The 24,877-nt window shown below is 38.4% G+C and overlaps 2 protein-coding genes across 2 annotated transcripts in view; one reads left to right on the forward strand and one right to left on the reverse strand.

Moving 5' to 3' along the window:
- Rim2 (replication in mitochondria 2) overlaps positions 1–2,366 on the reverse strand; it is a 246,920-nt gene extending 244,554 nt beyond the window's left edge. Inside the window, exons 1-2 of the mRNA XM_067138436.2 lie at positions 2,132–2,366; positions 1,541–1,816 (exon numbers count right to left, since the gene is read on the reverse strand). Of these exons, the coding sequence (XP_066994537.1) occupies positions 1,541–1,816; positions 2,132–2,175 (320 nt within the window). The 5' untranslated portion in view covers positions 2,176–2,366. The remainder of the gene's footprint in view (positions 1–1,540; positions 1,817–2,131) is intronic.
- Positions 2,367–2,521: 155 nt separating this feature from the next.
- LOC136882062 (2-phosphoxylose phosphatase 1) lies at positions 2,522–24,655 on the forward strand. The gene is made up of 3 exons (XM_067154571.2): positions 2,522–2,875; positions 2,979–3,143; positions 20,750–24,655. The coding sequence occupies exons 1-3, from the start codon at positions 2,782–2,784 to the stop codon at positions 22,102–22,104; spliced, it is 1,614 nt and encodes a 537-aa protein (XP_067010672.1). The 5' UTR covers positions 2,522–2,781; the 3' UTR covers positions 22,105–24,655.
- The last annotated feature ends 222 nt before the right edge of the window (positions 24,656–24,877 follow it).

Here is a 24,877-nt window from a genome sequence, read left to right on the forward strand (position 1 = left end):
CAGTACATATCTAAACACACACCGGGCCATTGTTTGCATTATTTCTAATCTCTATCATAGAACAAAAGATCAAACAGTACGTGCCCACAGTTAAGATCTTATGCCGACTAGAAACAGCATCCAAAATATTACAATCTACGCACAGGTCCTAACGTAAAAGGGTGTAAAAAACGTGGCATAAATAAAGTTGGTTTTTTTTTTTACAATTTGCTTTACGTCGCACCGACAGATCTTATGGCAACGATGGGATAGGAAAAGCCCAGAAATGGGAAGGAAGCGACCGTGGCCTTAATTAAGGTACAGCCCCCAACATTTGCCTGATGTGAAAATGGGAAACCACGGAAAACCATCTTCAGGACTACCGACCGTGGGGTTCGAACCCACTATCTCTCGGATGAAAGCACACAGCTGCGCGGCTCTGACCGCACAGCCAACTCGCCCGGACATAAAGGACTATAAAACTTAGGGTATAATCGTGTATGGACATATCCACTTCTTGAAAGAGTCATAACGGATAGCGTACAAATCCCGAGCGAGAGAAAATTCTGCGACCAGAACTATAAAGTCATCAGAACATACTAACGGAATGCGTTGTATGTCTAACGAAGCAGCAGTAACTTTCTTTCATGAGGGGAAGTTTCTTTTTGGAATGGCGACGTGAGCATTTTTAGGAAGGCCAAGGCTCTTCCGGGCTATAGAGCCACCCCTTTGTTTTCCTTCCTGTTGCGTCCTTGATGTTACGCACTCCAGAAAGTACCTTCTCTACTATGTACTGATACCAGCAATAAAAAGGTTAACATCTCAAAACGCTTCAATATCACCCAAGTTTAGCTTCGGTCTTAAAAAACCTGATTGATCACTGCACAGCGCCACAGCAGATATTTTACTTCGTAAGTCGCATTATTTCGAAGTGATTGAGCATATTTGCTATCGGTATCGGAACGTGTGACCTTAATAGCCACTTGAATTCATCATGAATGCTTTCGCAATCTGCAGAAAATGTAAAGACACTGTACTTCACATATCTCCACGTACAGCAAGTCTACTTATAGAAGTCAACACCAGCCTTTTCATAAAATGGACGAAAATGCAAGACGAAATAAATTTTGTTCGTCAACTCCAGAATCTTCACAGTCGGTGAAGAACAGTCGATAATTCACCAATGTCTCTCATCACATGGTACACTTGAGACGGAACTCGACTGTCATATGAATTGCTCTATAGAACCCACGAATATATCCCCTGGTATCTTAAAAGATGTCAGATTAGCGAATGCACTCCGCGTAAGTACTAAATAGACGGGCGTATATATTATCTGCAACGTAACAAAATGATATTATAATAAATGATGAGCAAATTCAACCTAACGACTATTTCCAAACAGAAAAAAAACAACTCTGATTCCAAGATGAAACTATCATGCAGACAACCACGTGGGATGTTTGTTTACATCACTTGTAGCCTAAACGAAGGCCAATCGACACAAACACTCATAAATATCCATCCCATTGAAATATCATAAAACAGTTTTAAATCTTACCTCAGACACTGAAGCAGTCCCATTGTTTTCGCCCCAGCCATCCCACAATGTGAAATTGCGAGAATCTGCGTGGAGCTACGACTAGCAATCGTAGTCAACCTCCGCCTCTGATGAGGAGGTATCGTTTTACAAGTTACATGGCTATTGTTGCCACCAGGCGACGCGATTTTTGGCAGGCAAACCTTTTGTACATGGAATTCACATGACGATGACTGAAGCCGTGTTTTCACCACTTCCAAAGGACAAGTCACTATTGCTCCAACAGTACCGGCCACCCTGCACCAGAAAGGTCACACTGATTAATGAACGCAATTTGGGAGTCTTGGAAAAAAAAAAAAAAAAAAAAAAAAAGAATATTGAGAGTAAAACGTATCACAGCTACTTAGAAATATTCCAACAATAATAACTTAATGTACTTAAACACCATTAGGCTACAGTACTGACAACTATTATCACATCAAAATTGATCAACACAAAGTGAAAATGAACAACTACACAAAAAAATTACCCAATAAAATCTAAAAACACTTTATCAAATTATGTCCAACATAACTACGGCCAAAGTTTGTAAATAGACGACTGCTTGCTTACCCGCCAGCGACTAGATGAATAACGGTATCTCGCTGATGAGACATCGAAAACGCACTGATCTACATAGGTTGGAATCCGTACTTTTAATATTCCTAAATCGAACCGATTCACACTTCCAACTGTTTACAACTGAGAGCTCTTCCACTCTCCAAACTACACCAAACTACACTGCCCTCTCTGCCGACAACTGGCGGCGAATTGATTGCCAACGCCATACCATGCCTCGTTCACGTGCTACGTTCTCTGTTATTGGTCGCGCTCGCACACACAGAAAACTCATTGGTTTCCACACCCCCTCTGTGGCACGTGATTTTGTTTACAACGATTGTCGCATGTCAGGGAACGATAGCAGTGCACTCAAATGATAAACTTTTGAACTGCAGAAGAAAATGTTGTTCTGTCAAATAATATTTTTACATACTACAGTGAGGATAAGATCAAATAATTAGTGACTGGGAGAATGTTAATGAATGATCATCATTTTAAAGTAGGAAATTTTAGAATCTTAAAGTAATGTTCTCTACTGTCGTGTTGTAGGTGACGAAGAAATACAAATGTGTTTGTGATACAGACCGGCATTTGGAATATCTACTATGTTAAGGGGAAGAAATTGTTATATTTTTAAGTAGATACCTTATGTTTGCGAGCAAATGCTAGCAGCATTAACAATGAAGTTATCATCTCAACATCGGGCGTTGTACTGTTACTTAATCCTAAGCGTTTGGATATTTTTGCTTGTAGCTGGTAAGGAAGTTCATCCTCGTGAAACCTTAGGAAAAGTGCGAAATAATGAATGAATAAACAAATATAGATAAGTGTGTATTGCATAGGTTCTTTTCCTTTCCAGGTATGTACAAATATATTGGAATTGAAGAGCCTGGCTCTGCATTAAAGCACGCTGCTAATGAAGTCCCAATGAGAAAATTCAATAGAAATATAAAACCAGATATAAAAATGAGGCGAATATTCAGACTTTGTAACCCTCCTGAAGAGATAGGCATTGGAAATGAAGGTAAAACATAATTTATATTTTAGATAGGAATATATCATTTAATGTTTTATTTGCTAGATAGTGTCATTTGAAACACATTTGTATAGTATCGTGTTTCCAGTGATAGATCAGGCCTGCACAACGTTTACCAAGTATTTAACTTACCATTACATGTAAATTCATTTGACTATTAATTTGATTATTTGTTTTTGTTCTTGTTGACAGTATAGGCCTATTATCAAAACAATAATACATACCATTCTTGACTAGCTATGAGTGCAAATGTACTGTACTCTGTTACTAAGTTACTAAGTTCCCATACTGACATACTGCATGCACGCGAGACAGGTACTCTCTCTAAACAAGACAGCAGCAGAATTCAAGCTTCTAAAATGAAGTTCACCAAGCTCGATAGCTGCAGTCGCTTAAGTGCGGCCAGTATCCAGTATTCGGGAGATAGTGGGTTCGAACCCCACTGTCGGCACCCCTGAAGATGGTTTTCCGTGGTTTCCCATTTTCACACCAGGCAAATGCCGGGACTGTATCTTAATTAAGGCCACAGCCGCTTCCTTCCCAGTCCTAGCCCTTTCCTGGCTCATTGTCGCCATAAGACCTATCTGTGTCGGTGCGACATAAAGCCAATAGCAAAAATAAAATGAAGTTCATACGCATCAAGCTTCAGAGAACAAAGAAAGATAAGATGAAGGAATGAAGTGAGTCAAGCTGATGCTGGTGTGAACATTAGTGTGTCTCAGATTATGCAATGGCCATGCCAAAATGGTATGGTCACATTAAATGGGTGGAAGAAAGAAGGAAAGTAAGAGAGTATTTGTTGAAAACATTAATAGGAAAATGGTGTTTTGGAAGACCTTGGATGAGTAAGATAATCAAATAAGGATGGATGTGGAAGAGAGAGTGATGAACTGGAAGGAGATCTATGAAGAGAATATATTCTTGGACAGAACGAGGTTGTGAGAAGGCTCATACTCAGCACCTAAGCAACTAGAGCTGGATTTGATTATGATGGTGATGATGATGATAATAATAATAATGATGTTATTGATTTTACATCTCACTAACTGAGTTGCTGGAATTTTGTCCTACGGAATTCTTTTATGTGCCAGTAAATCCATCAACATGAAGCTGATGTATTTCAGATATCACCGGACTGAACTGGGATGGAATCCGCCACCTTGAGTTCAGAAGGTCAGCGCTCTTCAGGTTATTATTATTATTATTATTATTTTCACAACCCCTTCCAAGGAAAAGTTGTATCTACGCTACTGGCCTGGACTTAAACCCCACCCACTGAAATTATTTTGTGGGTATGCCACTGCATCCACTTGCCATTTAAGGTACAAGGTAAGCCCGAAGAATGGTTGGATACTCAAAATACACCACCGTAAATGATGCAGTTATGGCTCAGAAGTACTAAAAAAAGGTAAGGGACGGGATCTAGTGTGTTAAGTAGAATTTGAATCCATAGAATGTGACTTCCCCATTTTAAAAATGTTTCACGCATGGACTACGATTCAAGCCTCGGCCGTCTTGATGATGAGATAGAACCATTGGAACTGAGTTATCACGCCCGCTAATTACAAAATAGTTACCCGCACTTTTGAGGGTGCCATTTGAGGTTCCAATCAGTCCCTGGGTATTTGACAAATAATATAGGCCTACCTATAGAACTTAGGCAAGCATCCGTGATCTGTCTTGCTACTGTTAGAATATAAAATAAAAACTTTTTTCATAACTTACCGAGGATGCACATAGTTATGGCACAAAATGAGGAACTAACGTGCAGCTCACAATCCTGTCACAGTCTTCCCAAAGCTGCAACTTAAAGACAGAACATCTCTCAACCACGGTACAACCCGATGATCCCTAGGACATTGTTGTTTCCTGGAACCGATGTTTAAAAGCTGACACGATGTTGTAAGCTTGCAACTGTTTCTGGCTGTGGCCCCCGTTATCTCGGTGGTCACGTTCCGGCCCCCTTCTGAGTAATCCCTTGCTAATTGTCCTTTTCCTCATCTCTTGACATTTGTTAGCACCTTGTTATATTCCCAATACTGAGGCCTCTACAGGGAAATATTCCTGCACATCACAATCCTAAGAGTTTTCCTTTCATTCAAGCAGTACAAATATGGAGAATTATGTATGGCCCTACTGAGCCTTGCTAGTAGATTCTTTGTCGCTACGTTAATTTAACGTTTCAGCATAAGTTTTTAAGTTGTTCATACCATACATAAAACAATGGCTGATCCTCGCTCTAGTTTCAGAAAACATTTTGGGGAGTCTGCCCCCCTTGGACCCCCTCCCCTTGGCTATGTCAGTGACTAAGACAACGCCACAGAAGATGACTACTGCAGCAGTAGTCAAAACATCTGGCAGGAATGAGAGGAGTGGACCACGGAAGAATAGCCCGGAAGATTTTGATTATATTGACTCCGACCGTGAAGGCCCTCATGCTTTGAAATTTATAACTGTTAGGCTCTTCAGTCTGCCGAAACTAACTTTGAGTAAATAAATTTATAAACTACCTGAAAAAGAAAACATATGGTAACAGTATTACACCTGGTGTTTCCTATTTACTCAAAGTTACTTTCAGCAGACTGAAGAGCTCAACATTTATAAATTAACGAAGTTGAAACTGGAAAGAGATGGCTTCCTATATTCAAAGTTAAGCAAATTATAAATATAAACATCTGTGTATATCTAAATGAATAGATCTCATACACAGATACTTATGAGAAATATTTCACATGTTGAGCTGTTTTAATAAAGTTCAACCATTTTTGCATTCTTTTCTTTGATGCGAGGGGTAAAATTCAGACATCATTTGTAATCTGGTGTCAGAAATATAGTTTGGACAAAAATCTTCAAGATGAAATCATGACTTGGATTATTAAGTATTCTGTCTCCAGAGTGCAACATCATCAGTATGGCGTACATAGTATGTAATTTGTAGCTTCTTGTTTCTGCAGCCTGCATGTGTTTGTAGATTGTTTCATTGTAATTGTTTTGTTCTCTGTAACTGTTTTTAAAGAAAAAGTTGAATGCGTGCTATCCTTTGCCAGACGGCAAACCCAAATATCTTGGGTCAGATATACTGAAATAAAAATAAAGTATTCCTCTTTCATGCATAAACAGGTGTTATATACATACATACATACATACATACATACATACATACATACATGCAGTATCATTAAAGACTGTTATGCTTATCAGCGTTCAGTCTGCAAGCCTCTGTGAATTTACTAAACATCGCTACAATCTTCTATTTGCAACTAGTGCTGTGGCCTCATTTAGTTTTGTATCCCTTATATTTAAATCATTAGAAACTGAGTCTAAACATCGTCGTCTTGGTCTCCCTCTACTTCTCCTACCCTCCATGACAGAGTCCATTATTCTCCTAGGTAACTTATCCTCCTCCATTCGCTGAAGCTGGTTTATGCGTACAGCTTCATCCAGCAAATTCATTCCTAAATTATCCTTTACCTCCTCATTCCAAGCACCCTCCTGCCATTATTCCCACCTGTTTGTACCAGCAATCATTCTCGCTACTTTCACGTCTGTTACTCCTAACTTATGAATAAGATATCCTGGGTCCACCCAACTTTAGCTCCCGTAAAGCAAAGTTGGTCTGAAAACAGACCGTTGTAAAGATAGTTTTGTCTGGGAGCTGACTTCCTTCTTACAGAATATTGGTGATCGCAACTGCGACCTCACTGCATTAGCTTTACGACAACCTGATTCAATCTCACTTACTATATTACCATCCTGAGAAAACACACAACCTAAATAATTGAAATTATCAACCTGTTCTAGCTTTGTATCACCAATCTGACATTCAATTCTGTTGAATTTCTTACCTACTGACATCAATTTAGTCTTTGAAAGGCTAATTTTCATACCATACTCATTGCACCTATTTTCAAGTTCCAAGATATTACACTGCAGGCTGTCGGCACAGTCTGCCATTAAGACCAAGTCATCAGCATAGGCCAAACTGCGTACTACATTTCCACCTAACTGAATCCCTCCCTGACATTTTATACCTTTCAGCAGATGATCCATGTAAACCACGAACAGCAAAGGTAAAAGATTACAGCCTTGTCTAACCCCTGTAAGTACCCTGAACCAAGAACACATTCTACCATCAACTCTTACTGAAGCCCAATTGTCAACATAAATGCCTTTGATTGATTTTAATAATCGACCTCTAATTCCATAGTCCCCCAGTATAGTGAACATCTTTTCCCTCGGTACCCTGTCATATGCTTTCTCTAGATCTACGAAACATAAACACAACTGCCTATTCTTCTCGTAGCATTTTTCAATTACCTGGCGCATACTGAAAATCTGATCCTGACAGCCTCTCTGTGGTCTGAAACCACACTGGTTTTCATCCAACTTCCTCTCAACTACTGATCGCACATCCCTTCCAAGATGCCAGTGAATACTTTGCCTGGTATACTAATCAATGGGATACCTTGATAGTTGTTGCAATCCTTCCTGTTCTCTTGCTTATAGATAGGTGTAATTACTGTTTTTATCCAGACTGAAAGTACCTTATCAACACTCCATGCTAATCTTGCTACTATATGAAGCCATTTCATCCCTGCCTTCCCATTATACTTCACCATTTCAGGTCTAATTTCATCTATTCCTGCTGCTTTATGATAATGGAGTTTATTTACCATCCTTTCCACTTTCTTAAGCTTAATTTCACCAACATCATTTTCCTCCTCCCCATGAGCTTGGCTGTTAGCAACACCACCAGGAAGATTTCCTTTTACATTGAGAAGGTGTTCAAAATATTCCCTCCACCTCTCCAGTGATTCCCGGGGATCTATTATGAATTCACCTGAATTACTCAAAATACCGTTAATTTCCTTTTCCCATCCCTTCCTAAGATTCTTTATTACTGTCCAGAAAGGTTTCCCCGCTGCTTGACCTAGTCTTTCCAGGTTATTACCAAAATCTTCCCATGACTTCTTTTTTGATTCAACAACTATTTGTTTCGCTCTGTTTCTTTCATCTGTGTACAAATCCTGTCTGCCTTGGCCCTTGTTTGGAGCCATTTCTCATAAGCCTTCTTTTTACAGTTACAAGCTCCTCTCACTTCATCATTCCACCAAGATGTTCGCCTTTTCCCATCTTTACACACAGTTGTTCCTAGGCATTCTCTTGCTGTTTCTACTATAGCATCCTTGTATGTCACCCATTCTCTTTCTATATCCTGAACCTGCTTACTGTCTATTGTTCAAAACTTCTCACTAATCATATCCATGTACTTCTGTCTAATTTCCTCGTCCTGGAGATTTTTTACCCTTATTCGTTTGCAGACCGATTTCACTTTCTCTACCCTAGGCCTAGAGATACTTAGTTCACTACAGATCAGATAGTGGTCTGTATCATCGAAAAATCCACGAAAAACTCGTACATTCCTAACAGATTTTTCTGAATTCAAATTCTGTTAAGTTATAGTCTATTATGGATCTGGTACCACTAGCCTCCCATGTGTAGCGGTGAATAGCCTTTTGCTTGAAGAATTTATTCGTAACAGCTAAACCTGTACTAGCACAGAAGTCCAGCAAATGCTTCCCATTCCCATTAGCTTCCCTATCTTCCACACATTTACCAATCACCCTTTCGTATCCTTCAGTTCTATTTCCAACTCTCGCATTGAAATCGCCCATTAGCACTATTCTATCCTTGCTGTTGACTCTGACCACAATGTCACTCTATGCTTCATAAAACTTGTCAACTTCATCCTCATCTGCACCCTCACATGGTGAATACACTGAGACAGTTCTCATCCTGATTCCTCCAACTAACAAATCTACCCACATCATTCGCTCATTTACGTGCCTAACAGAAACTGTGTTGCGTGCAATGGTATTCCTGATAAAGAGCCCTACCCCATACTCTGCCCTTCCCTTTCTAACACCCGTCAAGTACACTTTATAATCTCCTATCTCTTCCTCGTTATCTTCCCTTACCCGAATGTCAGTTACTCCTAGCACATCCAGATGCATCCTCTTTACTGACTCAACCCTCAAACACACGCGCCGGGGTGAAATCCACCCCAGCAGAGTTAGATACTTTGACGCAGTGCGCAATTTGTTTTTCAGCTTTATCTTCTTTTAGGTACCTTCCTAGCACCTCCCCCCTCCAATCGCTCAGTCAAGTACAGGCAGTTCCCGCGTAGTCGTCAAGGAAGGTACACCTTCAAAGTTGGACTGGGGTGAAATACACGCAACGCGCGTGCTTGCGTAACACCTTTTTGACCGAGCTCGATAGCTGCAGTCGCTTAAGTGCGTCCAGTATTCAGTAGATAGTGGGTTCACCTTAAATAAGGCCAGGACCGCTTCCTTCCCATTCCTGGGCCTTTCCTATCCCAACGTCACCATAAGACGTATCTGTGTCGGTGCGACATAAAGCAAATAGCAAAAAAAAACCCCACCTTGTTTGTTTCTGTGTATTGTTGAGATATGTGCACTTATTCGTTTCAACACAGCTGTGTTAGGCATATTGTATTAGTTTCATTTTCATTTTGTGTTTCCTTTAGGGAGAAACTTATCTTACAAGAAAATGAATAATTTCACCACAGAAGAGGACAGAATAAGACATTTATTTGATTCCGTTGACAGTGATGAAGATTCTCTTGGCAGTGACTTCAGCGACGGTGAAGAGGATAATTTAAATGAAAGTGAGCATGACTTGGAAACTCAACAGGAGGGTGAAAGTGACGAATTAGGTATTGAAAGTGGCGGAGATGACGATTTGCCATTAGCACATAGATTGGACACTTACAAAGGAAAGGATGGCACCGTTTGGAAAAAGAATCCTCCACCAGCAAATGTAAGAACTAGGGCAAGAAGCATAGTTTCCATACATCTCCCAGCTGTGAAAACTGCAGCTAAAGAGGCGATTACGTCTCATGATGCTTGGCTATGTATGATTGATGATAGTATTTTTGATGCAATTGTTACTTGTACCAGTATCTTCATACTTTCTGTGAGCCAGAATTATAAGCAAGTTCACAGTGGTAAACTTACAAATAGAGAAGAAATGAAGGCATTATTTGCGTTATTGTACTTTGCTGGCATGATGAAATCAAACAATTTAAACACTAAAGAACTGCGGGACAACAATGGCAGTAGAATTTAATTATTTCCTGCTACAGGGCCTGAATAGATTTCACTTCTTCCTAAGATGTATTCGTTTTGACCAACATCAAAACTCGCTAGGATAGAAGAAAAGAGGATAAACTTGCTCCTAAAAGAGCTGTCTTCAAAATGATTGTCAGAAACTTTCAGAGTGTTTTTTCTCCTTCTGAATATGTGACTATTGACAAAAAGTTGAAACCTTTTCGTGGGAAGTGTCCTTTCCGGCAGTATATGGAGTGTAAGCCCGCAAAATATGGGATAAAGATCTTTGGATTTGCAGACTCGCGTTGGTATTATACATGTAATTTGGAAGTGTATGTCGGTAATTATGGGGCTGCCTGGCCGAGACGGTAAAGATATGCTCGGTTCGCCCGGAAGGACGCGGGTTCGAATCCCCGTCAGGAAGTCGTAAAATTTAAGAAACAAGCTTTCCACTTCCGGAGGTACATATGGCCCTGAGGTTCACTCAGCCTACACCAAAAATGAGTACCAGGTTAATTCCTGGGGCAAAGGAGGCCGGGCGTAGAGCTAACCACTCTACCCCATCACGTGCTGAGGTTAACAATGGTGGAAGCCTTTATCTTCACTCCTCCAAGGGCCTTCAGGCCTGTACGGAGGTGACTTTGCTTTGCTTTGCTTTGCTTTATGTCGTTAATTTACCTCCAGGACCATACTGTGTGTCCAACTCCGCAGCTGATGTAAAATGGTTAGTTGCTCCTATCAGTGGCACTGGACGGAACATTTTTTGTGATAATTGGTTTATAAGTGTTCCTCTTGCTAAGAATTTGCTAAAATATCATAACCTAACATTTACAGGAACTATGCGTCTCAACAAGCGAGAAGTGCCACAAGAAATGACCAGGAAAAGGGGGAAAAAAGGAGAAGAACTCAAGTCTTTTACAGCTTTTCGAAGGACATGACTATTGTTTCGTATACTTCTGTGTTTGGAAAGATTGTTGTAGTGGGATCAACAATGCACCATGATAAGAAACTAGATCCACAAACAGGAGTGGAAGTGAAACCTGTGATGATCACTGATTATAATTTCCACAAGGGAGGCATTGATGTTGAGGACAAACTGTGTGGAACATACACTGTATCGAGGAAGAGTAAACGTTGGCCACTGACTTGGTTTTTTGGTATATTAAATGTTGCTGCCATAAATGCTTTTGTCATTTACAAGAACAATGCTGGGCTGGAAAATACTTTATCTAGAAGGGCGTTTCTGATAGAGCTTGGTATGCAACTCACCAGGCCGCATGTAGCATACCGAGTATCTCTGAAAGGCCTGCCTCTACAGCTCAAAGCTTCTGTGAAGCGCATTAGTGGAGTTGAAGGGGAACGACAACAGAAAAGGCACTAGAGAACATCCAGTAGCTGTGAAAAATGTCCACGGCAAAGAGACAGAAAAACACAGACATCATGCTGCAACTGCAACAAGCTGATCTGTAAGGAACACAGCTTCACTTATTGCGAAGGGTGCACTCTGGATAAAGGCAAGTGCCCCCTTCCAACTTCCCCCAGAACTTCCTAGTGAATTATGTGTGTGCAACAGCTGATTGATACTGTATATTTTTAGTGTTAACTACGTGTTTCAGACAGTTAACCTTATATTTTGCATTCCATTCCTTGTATGACTCACCATTTTCTGTGTTGAAGGAATTTTACAAGCCACATTTTGTGCTGTTATTTCTAAACATTTTCTGAAATAATTGTGTTGAAACTTTACCGTTTTAATGATTTATTACTCCTTCTGATTAACATAAACAAAATAAGCGATGCTCTCAAAGAATTTAGCAGGTTTTTCTGTAATTAGTGTAAACTTAGGAAAATTCGTCAGGAAAAATGCTTCGTACTGATGTCCATTGATCAATTGTGTAATAAAGTAGTAATAGAAGATTAGCCAAAAGGTTGTTTTATGTCAATAAATTACAGAAATCCAAATCACTATAATAATTTTTGAAATATATTGTTTTAAATTCTGGTGTGTTTGAGTCCTAAAATTTGGCATGTGTGCTTAAGGGTTAATATTGATAGCTCCCTATCGTATTCCATTCCGTTCACCAAATTGTTTCCAAGGAGTCCCTCGTCTGTCAAATGGGAATGGGACTCTGTTACTCCCATAGGTCTGAGGCTTGCTTAAAATGTTCTGAGCTCGGTAAATTCACGAAGCAGGATGCTGCCCTACTTACACATAGTTCAAGTGAGGATCTCTCCTCTGACGGGTTATGGATCACCAGTGGATTGTATAGTCCTAGCCGCCTGAGCACAAGGAGGGCTTGATTCAGAATATGTCCGAGATGCCCACTCCCATTCCATAGCAACTGGTATCCCGACTCTCAGGACCACTTACTAGGCCATTCAGCTGTTGCCCATGGTTCACGAACTGGGACGTGACTATGGCAACCCATAGGTAATAAATAATAGGATAATTGGTTATAAATTTCATATTATTCTGTATAAAAGAGATATATAATGTAAAACGGAAGTTTAAAGGTTTCCACCTATTCAGTACTATTTATTGTAACTTAAAAAAGTTCCACATATTTGATGAAACTAGCTTCAGTCTTGCTAGAGACCATCATCAGTCTAAATTATTAAAGTTGAGGCAAGACATGAATTATAGACAGATAAAATTTATGAAGCAAGCATTTGTTGTTGATATTCGGTACAAGACAAGTAAAGATTTGAATGTTAAACATTCATCACGATCATATGTCTTGTGCAAGTTCTCAAAGTTTTCTTCCAATTTGAAGAATGCACATCACAAAAGACCAGGTAAAACACTAAAAATACTAGCACTTGAAGAATCTTCTTGAATTCAGTTCAGTTGGGTTTGCTGTCTGACAAAGGATAGCACGCAATCAACTTTTTCGTTAAAAGCATGTGAATCAATTCTTTAATCCCAATCTCAATCTTAATGAGATATCAGAAAAATCAAACCTTTTATTTCATCTATTAGTTCCTATTTTCAATAAAAAGAAATTTAGTATTGGTACTCTAAATCCCCCCCCCCCTTTTTTTTTTCCCCTCCAAATTCCCTTCAGCAATCACTCACCATTTTACATCCCTCAGCCCCAAATTAGGCTACATTATACCTCCCTTCTCTTCCTCCTGCCATCTACATCTCAGCTCTATTCTACTTCTTTGCTTTTGCTCTTTCAACTTTTTCAGTGATCCATATTGGAACCAAATGAACATCTCAACACTTTCCCATCAACATTATTCTGTTCACACTTGTTTCAGCTGAACTGAATTCAAGAAGATTCTTCAAGTGCTAGTATTTTAAGTGTTTCACCCGGTCTTTTGTGAAGTGCATTCTTCAAATTGGAAGAAAACTTTGAGAACTTACCCAAGATGTGTGACCGTGATGAGTGTTTAACATTCAAATCGTTACTTTTCTTGCACCAAATATCAACAGCACACGTTTGCTTCATAAATTTTATCTGTCTATAATTCATGTCTTGCCTCAACTTTAATAATATTGACTGATGATGGTCTCTAGCAAGACCAAAACATTTTTTCTTCAAATATATGTATCGGTAACTTTTTTTTTAGGTTACAATAAATAAAGTCAATTACTTTAGATACGTAATTTTATTTAAAGACTATAAATTTAATGCTTAAGCAGACCGAGTCAACAGCTGGAAACTGCAGATGATGATGATGATGATGATGATGATGATGATGAAATGCAATGCTTGTTACAAACTTTTACCGTATGTATGGTTTTACATTGTTGATCATACAGTGGCATAGTCATAGCATGTAGCACCCCTACATTATAACATCTCCCTTCTCAAGTTAACACAGTGAGTCTTGAAACTTAAAACAACAGTTTTATAATGGCAATAACATATTTAAGATAAGGTAATAATAGACTTTAATAAAATAGGTTTGATAATGATCCATAACTTTTATTTCTGTACACTTCTTCTACTTATCATTTTCCCTAAGCATTCTCTGTGTTCTGCTTTACTACTTGGTTCTTGCCTCATATCAGCTTTATTCTGTATTACTTATATACTTCTTGCTCGCTAGGTACCATCATTTGATTTTCTACTGTCTTGTTTTACTTTTGCTTCATTTTTCTTTAAAATCAACAAATTTAGACACCAATGGGATCTGAATGCTCAACCTTCTGTCTTTGCATTGGATGCTCTACCGATTGAGCTATGGTGGTGTAGGTTGGTGGTGGTTCTGTTGGAAAGGATCTGAGCCACTGAGCCACAAGTGTGACACTACTGCCAACACATTGTCACCCACTGTGGGCCAATTCAAGCTGTGGTCGTTTTTGGTCTGTACTTCACATTTCTTTGGCATTTACTTATACTGAATACGACCCAATAAGCTGAAAGTTTGTTTCGAGAATACCACTGATTTTGACTTTCCCTATATGAATGGGAGAGAGAGCTGTTAGGAAATTTTCACATTCATGTGTGATCTTTACTTGATGTATTTTAAAAGTTTTTTCAGTGATCAAATTCAGCTGATTACTTTCTGAATGGCTAAATTTTAACTTGAAATTTGTTAGAAACCCTTCAATTTTCGTGAGATTAATAATCTTATTGTTTTGCTTTTGAAACTACCGCCATCCTTCCTGTTCTCTTGAATGTAGATTAATGCATTTTCTGCTTTCGTTCATTAAGAAGGTATACTATCCAAATGAAGCCATTTTATCCTTATCTTCCCTATACTTCACTATTTCTGACATAGTTTCATCCACCACTACTGCATATTTACCATTCATTTCACTTTTTGAATTATTTTATTTGCAACTTCCTCCCAATACCAAATTCTGTAAATTGATATTTACGAGAAAGGTTTCATTTTACATTAAAAAGGTTTTCAAAATAGTTCATCCATTTGTCCAATATTTCTGCAAGTTCTACTTCAAGTTCACATACTACTCATCCCTTCTGTATTGTACTTCCCTGATTAACCCAGACCTGCCCAAAAGTTCTTTTTGCTTGAATTTGAAGATTAATGGTATATAACTGACGTGTAGGTTGTATGATGATCCCCAATGTTAAGTATTTCAGGACCAGGTACGTTGCATGTACAGGAGGGGGTTTCCTATAAAATGGACAGTGGGCAACAGGGTTATGATAATAAGAAAAATGTGTATGTCATTCTAATGTTATATTATTCTGAATTCCAATCTAATACAAGCAGTATGATTACAGAATTAATTGTTAGAGTTTGAACTGAAGGGAGTACAGTAAAATGTAAGACTTCAAAGGACCTTGGTGCCTCTACACGGCATGGTGGTACTTGGACATTATAAATTTACCAGCTAACTCATTCCCGCTTGCCAGCGTTTCGCCCCAATGTGCTAAGTTGGGCTCATCAGTTGGTAAACAGCACACCTACGAAGACGCATGGCTAGTGCATACTGTGGAGGCCACTGCGTAGGCTACTTGGAGCCACTCAGAAATATTTCCGGTTCCCTATGGGAATCAACATCTTTATCATCTGATGGCCAGGCGGACATTAATGTTTGAAAATGAGTCAAAGTCTCTCATAGTGCATTGGCTCTGCCGTTGCCAACTGCGGTGCAGTTTTAGAAGACAAGGTCGATTTCGGGTGATTTTCCTCAGTAATGTCAAGGTCGATTTTGGGTGATTTTCCTCAGTAATGTCACAGTTGGAAGTGTTATTTACAACTTTGTCATATACTACATCGTCTTGTTCATGGTACATCACTTCAGCATCAGCACGTAACTGTGATCCAGGAAGATGATGGAATCAGCATTTTCTAGCAGCGATGTACGACTGCGTTTTTTGCCATTTTTCGTTCACTGGATTGCAAGACAGCAACAGCCACTCGTCTTCGAAAAGTCAGATGATCCAATTTACCTCTGTTCAGTTTGTGGATCTGCCAAGCATTTTGCTCACACACATCAATACAGTGCGTGATAAGAGGAAAGTACTATTTTTTCCCTTTATCGCCCTGCAACTACCATTTGTTTGGACCACTCAAACAAGACCTGAGAAGACAGTGGTTCGATGTTGATGATGCAAGTGTAGAAGAGTTTGTGCACAACTGGCTCCGCAGACGTCCCTCTTCTTTCTATCAGAGTGGCATCAAAAACTTACCAATCCGTTGGAGAAAATATGTATCAAAGGCAGGACACTATGTAGAAAATTGATCTCTATATGTGTATTTTTCTTTTTTGGCTGATGCAATAAATTTTAAAATGTGATTCTCGCTTATATTTGATCCACCTTCGTATCACACACAACACTATTCTCCTCCACACTAAAATATTGTGTCTTCTACACAACATATGCTGCCTATCCTTGCTGGAGGTCATGCCTTACAAGGGCTGCATCAGGCTAGCAGTAGCCACATCAGATTATTATTATTATTATTATTATTATTATTATTATTATTATTATTATTATTATTATTATTATTATTATTATTATTATTATTATTTTGGCTGCTGTGATAGTAACCCGTAACCTAGAGCTGGCTCAATTTAAATTGAATCAGGTGATGCGACGTGTCAAAGAATGGATGATAAATCACAAGTTAGAACTCGCAGATCATGAAACGGAAATTGTCCTCCTGACGAGGAAAAGGATTAATACTGTTGTACCGATGCAGATCGGGCAAATAGCCATCGAAACAACTAGGAGCACAAAATATCCTGGTGTAACGCTTGCTACTAAGCTTACATATTGCAACCACATCCAGCGGGTAACAGATAAGGCAGCGAAAACCATGACTGCACTGAGTAGACTCATGGGAAATATCAAGGGGCCGAAATCTAGTAAAAGGCGGCTTCTCATGTCGACTGTTCAATCAATACTGCTATACGGTTCGGAAATTTGGGCTGAATCGTTAAAAATTGCAAAATATCGAACAAGAATTGCGGCTGTACAACGGAGAGCAGCTTTACGAATTGCTTGTGCATATTGCACAGTATCAGAACCTGCGATTCTAGTAGTAGCAGCAGTAGCTCCTATTGACTTGTTGGCCATTGAAAGACAAGAAATTTGGCTCACACAAGAAGAGCTAGGAAGGAAAAGAGCAAAGGCTTTGGCTCTTAGTCGCAGAATGCTGTGGAGCACAATAATTCAATAATCCTCTCCAACCAATGTGTGTTGAATTTTAGGAATGAAAATTCATGCCCCTGTAGATTGGATCCCATGTAAAACTGGAGTTCCTATGGCTATGATAACATCACAGTCACATAAAACTAGCATCTTTCTTTTTATTCAGTATCTCTCACTTAAAATTATAATAATTTTGTACCTAAAAGATATTTAAAAAATACATTTTTGGATGGCTCCATAGATATTATGAGTTACCGGTATATGGCAGATATAAACTCAGTAATGAAACAGAGATTCTAGGCAGATTTTATTAGACTGTGGTTGCAGTGTATGCAAATTCTGATGAACAAGTGTTCTGACCATAACATCCAAACTTTTTATCAAGTTTGGTGGTTATATCAAATGTGTAATCTAACAAAAGTTATTGCTATTCACAAGACAGAGGATGTTGATGATTTGTACTTTTTTTGATAGTCCTTTGTTATAAGTATTGCTTTTCACTGAAAGAACTGAACATATACTGTACCTTACACATTTTTCCAGTCTGTCAAAACACAAAATACTGTATAACACTTAAAACACTACAACCAACATGTAAAAAGAAAGTGTTAATAACAGAATTATATGTTTTGTTCTACAAGAACATCTTCAAATTCTATCAAATCATTTTCATCTGTTGTTTACGTTTTGTAAACTTGCCAATGATTGTGAATGGGTGATATTATGAACAAGTGTGACAAATTGAGTGAATGTTGAAGTTCATTATTGACACTTTAATAGAAATAAGAAAGTTTTCTGTATCTTACTTAAAACTCACTCTGGGTTCGCACCTGAGCCTGGACTATTGTGGCTTGCTAGCACAAACATAGCTGTAAGGGAGGTAGGGGAAGGCAGACCAGGGGACAGCTCTGTTCAGCGGAGAGGGAGAAGAGCTACGTGGCGGTAGTCTATTTGTCTTTATGTGTATTAGAAAATGAGTGCATGATAGTAATTTGTGGGAGAAATTAATGCACAGCAATGAATTAAAGAGTACTTTGGATTACTTTATGTTTAGTGATAAAATAATAGCCGCTGCCTATAGATAGGTATAACCTAACCCCACATTGCAAACTACTTTGCGTCAGAGTAACCTCCAGTGGGATTAATTGAGATCTAAAGAAAAATAGTATGACGTATTGTTTTACTAGAATTTGAATTAATCTAGTAGTGCAAAGAAGGGGGAATTCTTATGGGCTGTGTGATCACTGAGGTTGGTTTGGTTGCTTTTCTTTATTTTTTCCTATCTGTGTTTCTATTTCCTCTTTTGTGCTTATTGATTTGCTTTTATTTTTAATGTGTAAATTTTAAGATCTGTATTGATGTCTATGAAATGGTAGGAGCTTTCATATATACATTCTCGGAAGGCTGAATGCCAGTTTTATTTAACAACATTTTTTTGTTCTTTGTATCTGGTGTGGAAATTGTGTTTGGCCTCTATACGTACGTGCTTTGAAAAGTTCTCGGAATGTACTAGAATTAAGTATCTTACCTCAGTGGAACTGCTTTTCTTTTTCAACATAGTCTCCCTGTAGACTAATGCGTTTGGTCCAGCGATGTTCCAATGCCTTGATCCCATCTCAAACTGAGGCCCCCCCTCCAACTTAGAGAAATCCGCCCAAAGCCAGTGGTCCTCATAGGGGTCGAATTATTTCTCGCCGCCCGACACTCTGTGCAGAGTCGCTGGCTGTACGGTCTACTCTATTACCATGGTGGACTGAACCGCCCAAACAACAACTGCAACTTGTACTGTATAGAGTAATAAATAAGACTAGCCAAAATCTGTCAGATCATGATGGTCAGTGAGGTAAATATTTAGTGAAAGATTTCCAAATATAAGACATTCCTTTTACTATTTATTTTTGGCAGATTGCTATTGTAAGGATGTCAAAAATTTGCACTCTTGACATTGCAACATAAGTCATGGCTGAAAACTGGCTGAGGTAAATTGAAACTTGCACGTTCCAGTATTTCCCCTTGAGCTATACGTATTGATTGTGATACAAAATGCCAAGTGTATTAGAAATTGATGAAACTTAAAATAAAATGGTTGTGTTTTATCTGATGGGGTTAAATCTTGAGGGAGTCCGACTCGTTGGCTGAATGGTCAGCATACTGGCCTTTGGTTCTGAGGGTCCCGGGTTCAATTCCCGGCCGGGTCTAGGATTTTCACCTTCATTGCTTAATTCCATTGGCTCGGGGGCTGGGTGTTTGTACGTTCCCCAACATCCATGCAACTCACTCCACCACACATAACACGCAGTTACCTACACATGGCAGATGGCGCCCACCCTCATCGGAGGGGTCTGCCTTACAAAGGCTGCACCCGGCTAGAAATAGCCACACAAAATTGTCATCATCTTGAGGGAATATCTCTGCCTGTTTTGAATGTACAGTGCACTGGGCTCCTGGTTTGTTATGAGCACAATGTCTGCCAAATCAGAATTGAAAATTGGCACATTAGCAGTTTGCTCATAGTAAAGGTACAATCCTTTGGGTTTCCATGACAGTAAATTATGACACAGAGGATCAACTCACTTTCCTGACTACCGGAGTAGAAGAAGTTCACAACCTTAGTATTAAAATTATTACATAGATAAAAAGACTTTTACATTTCTCCAATATCACTTCAAGCTAGCAAATATAGGGAGAGCTACAAAGAGACAGTAACATTGCACTGAATAGCTTCTTCTTGACTAAGCGACTCTCTGCAACACAATGCAGACTGCAGCAGCTGACTAGGAAGACATCTGACTGTGCATGTGTGTTTGCCCCCTCTTGCCACCCCTCTCTTATGCCACAGCATTCAGCACTCCCACAGTGCAGGTGGCCTTGAAGTACTGGCAAGGGCTTTTGCTAATCAGAATGCTAATTCTTTAATAATTTAAAAATATACAGCAAGAAATGTTTATGCTTTATAAAGACACTTTGCAAATCTACAGGCCAAGAGCTTTCTTCGGAATGCTTTACAATATCAATCGGTTTAGCTGTTCTCTTAAACGTGCAGTCACAAAAATCAGCCTAGTGTTTTAAATATATACTATAGATAATCTGAAAAAAGCCTTATCATTGATTCCAGTTCTTTACTCGTATCATTTAGATATGCCAAGTAATACTGCCTTGTGGATCCTCCTTAATCATTATGAAAAATTACTAGAAATTTACTATTGATCTGTTGAGCCTGTCTGAAATGACTGAGACTTTTTTAATAGGAATATTGTTTGTGTATTTATGTATGTACATAAGCAGAATGTTAATTGGTATGTGTATTTTGATATGTTTTTTGTATGTGCTTTATTTAAATGCCTGAGCAACCGGTTCTAATTTTAAGTTCTTTTCTCTCCAGGTCAAGTTCAAGGCAATTATTCTTTGGAAGGAGTGTTGATATTTCTCCGCCATGGTGACCGAGGTCCTCTGGCTCATATCAGGAACATAAGTAATGTCAACTGTGCTGGTGATCTCATCAGTTCAGAAGGCCTGGATTCGGATTTCAACTTCCGAACATATGAATTCTTTCTTCAGAACCTGTCTTCATCTGGGAAATTGGCAGGCTTTCTTCCTCAGTTTCTGGGCCCATTCCATGGTTTTCCATTACTTCCACCAATAAATGGAGAATGTCTGTTAGGACAAATGACTCCTGTAGGTGTTGCACAAATCCTAAAGACTGGTCACATTTTACGATTAGTGTACGGTGAAAGACTCGGCATAGGGAACGGTTCTCTTTCTTCTGACGACATGATTGTATACAGTACACGTTACAGAAGAACTTTCCAAAGTGCAGTTGCATTTCTCTATACATTTCTCTCATCAGAAGATTTTCAAAAGGTGATGCTGCGTGAATCCCAAAGTCTCGCTTTCTGTTTTAACGATTGTGCATGCCCAGCGGTTGAATTATTCCGTCGTAAATTTGCCACTGAAAGTACCGAACATCTTCAGTCTCATCCTGCTGTAGTGAAGTTGGTACATACAGCAGCTACAATTGTCTTTGAAATGGCTGAGAAGTCATTGCTTTCAGATCCACATGCTCTGAGAGATGCCTTGTTAGCTTACGTATGCCATGGCGCACAGCTACCGTGTCTCGACGATGAATGTGTCCGAATGGAACAAGTGACAGGACTGTTTGCTTACACGGAGTGGGAAGCCCGTCAGTATAGTAAGAGCAGTAATTTAAAGCGCTCATGCTTGTTACGGGCATACGGCATGGTCCGTGATATCGTGTCGCACATGCTTCGTATTATCTCCGAGAAGAAACCTAAGTTTGTATTGTACTCTGGACATGACAAGACTCTTCAGTATCTTACTACAGCTTTAGGAATAATCTCAGACACAACAGCAGCTCCTCACTATGCATCACGTCTTATAATGGAAGTATACAAAAATAAAGAGCAAGAGAGTTTGTCCAAAAAGACCAACAATGGTCCTGTGGCAAGGAACTATTACTTTCGTTTGGTGTATAATGGAAGAGATATCACAAATCATGTTCACTTTTGCAAAGGGGGAAATAATATTATGGTTATGCAGGCCATGAAGACTGAGGTCAGTGAAAATACAAAGAACAGTAGTTCCACCCAGTCACAGTTGAAGAAGCAGATACCTGCATACTTGTGTCCCATAGAATCAATTGTTCGATTCTTGCATGATGATTATTTTATCAGCTTTAATGGTACCAATTTTAAAGATGTTTGCTCTGTGCATTCATAATGTGTTAGTTTATCCAATTTAATTTCATTTTAAATAGTTTTATTCCAACATTTAGCATTACAATGCTATTTGTTGTTTTAGTTTTCAGTTTGATGTTCTGACGAATTGGTGTATGAATGTAACCTTTGATCTCATCCAGGCTTTAGGGCTTGTAGGTATGACAATATTTCATAATTTAATATTCTTTGATGTGCTATAACAAGTTTGAACATATTAAATAAGTACTCTTTTATAATGAATGATCTTGGGGGAGGGGAGGGTGCTTGTTAGAGGCCCAGAAAATGACAATAGTCAGAGGAACATGTGCGCCTCTGTATTTCATCTTCTTGAAGGTTTTAGACAGTAAGTAACATATAAGTTATTTTTCTCACCAGAATAATAGTACGAGTATAAAGTGTGTGAATTTAACTTTAGAGGTCCCATCACATATAAATATTTATTTTTAAATCATAGCTTAGAAACTAATCTATATCCATGTGGCTCTTATTATGAATATGGATTATGTGAAATGTGGTACTAGGTATTTATTTTTGCTACAGGTTTTTTCTTCAGACCTGAAGAGTAATTGATTACGTGTTTAAAATATGATTGCTCCTGGCCATGCCAGGAATTACTGCTTCTTTATCTCCGATGCTCTGTTGTCTGACTCTATCGCCAGATATAGTAATGTGTTAAATCTATGACGGCTCAGTTAGTCCTTTGTGATAGAATGGTTCGTTTTGCTCTAACATTCTGTGCATTTATACTTATTGTATTATTTATTTTTTCCAATTTTATATAGTTTTTCACCCTATTGTATTTGTAGCACTCACAAATTATTCTCTAAAATTTATCTTGCCCTGTGAGTAATGCGAGACTTGTGCGATGAATTTACTCGGTCCACTGGTGTGCCTAGTGCTTATCCACTGTCCTCTACAAACTGCAATAAACCAACATTAGTTCCTCCTCGCTCAAGTGCAAATATATTTTGAATAAGTAATATACATAGTCATGACAGCAATAATTTTAGTTTAAATTGTTTATTTCATGACTTTTATTAACAGATGTGATATCTTTTGGGTTTTTGTAATGTAAAAGAGGCAAACTTTAGAATATCTTTCTGTTTTTTGAAGACTGATCCACGGGTTCAGAAGAAAAACTTGACCAATCATGTAAATCTTTGGATCGTTGCTCTATTGATGAAATGATACTTTCATTCATCACCAGATGACTCTCTATGCACTGTTATATTCCAACAAGGAATTGATATTGCCATATTTGTTCCTAGTCTGATGTTTTATGTTTACAGGTCTGTAAGGTGAAAGGTACAAGGTCATCAGACTAATCAAATAGTGTGGGGGAGGAGGAATATCAATTAAAAATAAAATCAATTGTAACAGAAGAAAGATAAAGACACAAGGAATAGAATAGAATTAGAGATAAAGGGGAGAGTAAGTCTGAAACAGTGAAGATGTAGGGGAGAAAGAAAAGATGAAAATAATACGAAGAAGGTAAAAGAGGCAAGAGGAAAAAAAGAAAGACATGATGAAGTAGTTAATGAATATATGGCACTGTAAGTGAACCATCTTGTAATGAAGGGAATATAAATTTGAAAAACCAAAACAAATAGTGATATGAAGGACATGGAAGAGAACTACTCACCCTTATCTTTAATGACTGGCAACTGGGTATTTGCTTAATTGATAGTCAGTGTTTCTATTAAAATTATTGGTATAATTGAGTATTTCTACTGGTTCCCTTATGATCCCAAAATTATTGTGTTTAGTGTGGGTAAGAGTCCAAACATATTGGAACACAATATTGTGATCTGAAGATAAGGCATGCTCAGCTATTGCTGACTTGTCTAGCTGGTTGAGTTTGATATCTATCTATCTATCTATCTATCTATCTATCTATCTATCTATCTATCTATCTATCTATCTATCTATCTATCTATCTATCTATCTATCTATCTATCTATCTTTGTTATGATACTATTTTCCTGAAACTACTACAGTTCTCTAAATACTGCTATTGTACTTCCTGATGCCCTCATATGGTGACTGTTATAGTGAAATGACTTTCTACAGAGAGTTCTTGTTTAGAAACTTGCCTTCTTTCTGTTTTTCTTCAGTTAGTAACATTACTTAAAAGTAAAACTTTTGGAGTTGCTGTGCTAAAGTTCAGAAAAATATGTGTTGTTGAGTTAGTCAGTTTGTTCAATAGAGAAGGTATATGCTTGGATTAGATAAATGAATGCATGCTCTAATAGAAAAATAAACTACTAAAACAGACACACACAAAAAGAAGAGCATCTTCAAAATGTTCACTGTATAAAATATTTACAAATTGAGAAAGAACAATAAATTTTAATAATCAGTAAGGTACTTCTATGTACATACTAAAATTTACAAATCTAGGTTCAATAGGTTCAGTATAGAAAATTTCTGCTTTTGTGCTTGGTGCTTCGCTCCAGCCTTGAAAGTCGAAGAAGCAAGACAGAAAACTCTCAGAAAGGAAGGGGCCGAGTGGGTAGCCAAAACAACTTTTGTTAATTTGTCACGTCATTGCCTGCATGCTGTAAATCTAAATGCATTATAAATATGGAGAGGAAGTAATAAAGAAACCTCATTTCCAAATATTTATTATTATTTAAACTACTAATTATGGGTTGACACACATTTACAGTATTTGTCATAGTCTAGGCTAGTCTCACTGCCATATACTACAGTACTACTGTATAACAATTAATATTAAGGCATATGCAGGTTACAAATATAGAGTAGAGTATTGG

Source organism: Anabrus simplex, chromosome 1 (assembly GCF_040414725.1).
Source record: "Anabrus simplex isolate iqAnaSimp1 chromosome 1, ASM4041472v1, whole genome shotgun sequence".
Taxonomy (NCBI): Eukaryota; Metazoa; Arthropoda; class Insecta; order Orthoptera; family Tettigoniidae; genus Anabrus; species Anabrus simplex.

Excerpts from the sequence above, each read along its gene's own strand:
- LOC136882062 (XM_067154571.2), top strand. The coding sequence starts at position 2,782 with ATGCTAGCAGCATTAACAATGAAGTTATCATCTCAACATCGGGCGTTG. Across the intron at positions 2,876-2,978 it reads GATATTTTTGCTTGTAGCTG|GTATGTACAAATATATTGGA; the intron begins GTAAGGAAGTTC and ends TTTCCTTTCCAG. Across the intron at positions 3,144-20,749 it reads GATAGGCATTGGAAATGAAG|GTCAAGTTCAAGGCAATTAT; the intron begins GTAAAACATAAT and ends TTTTCTCTCCAG.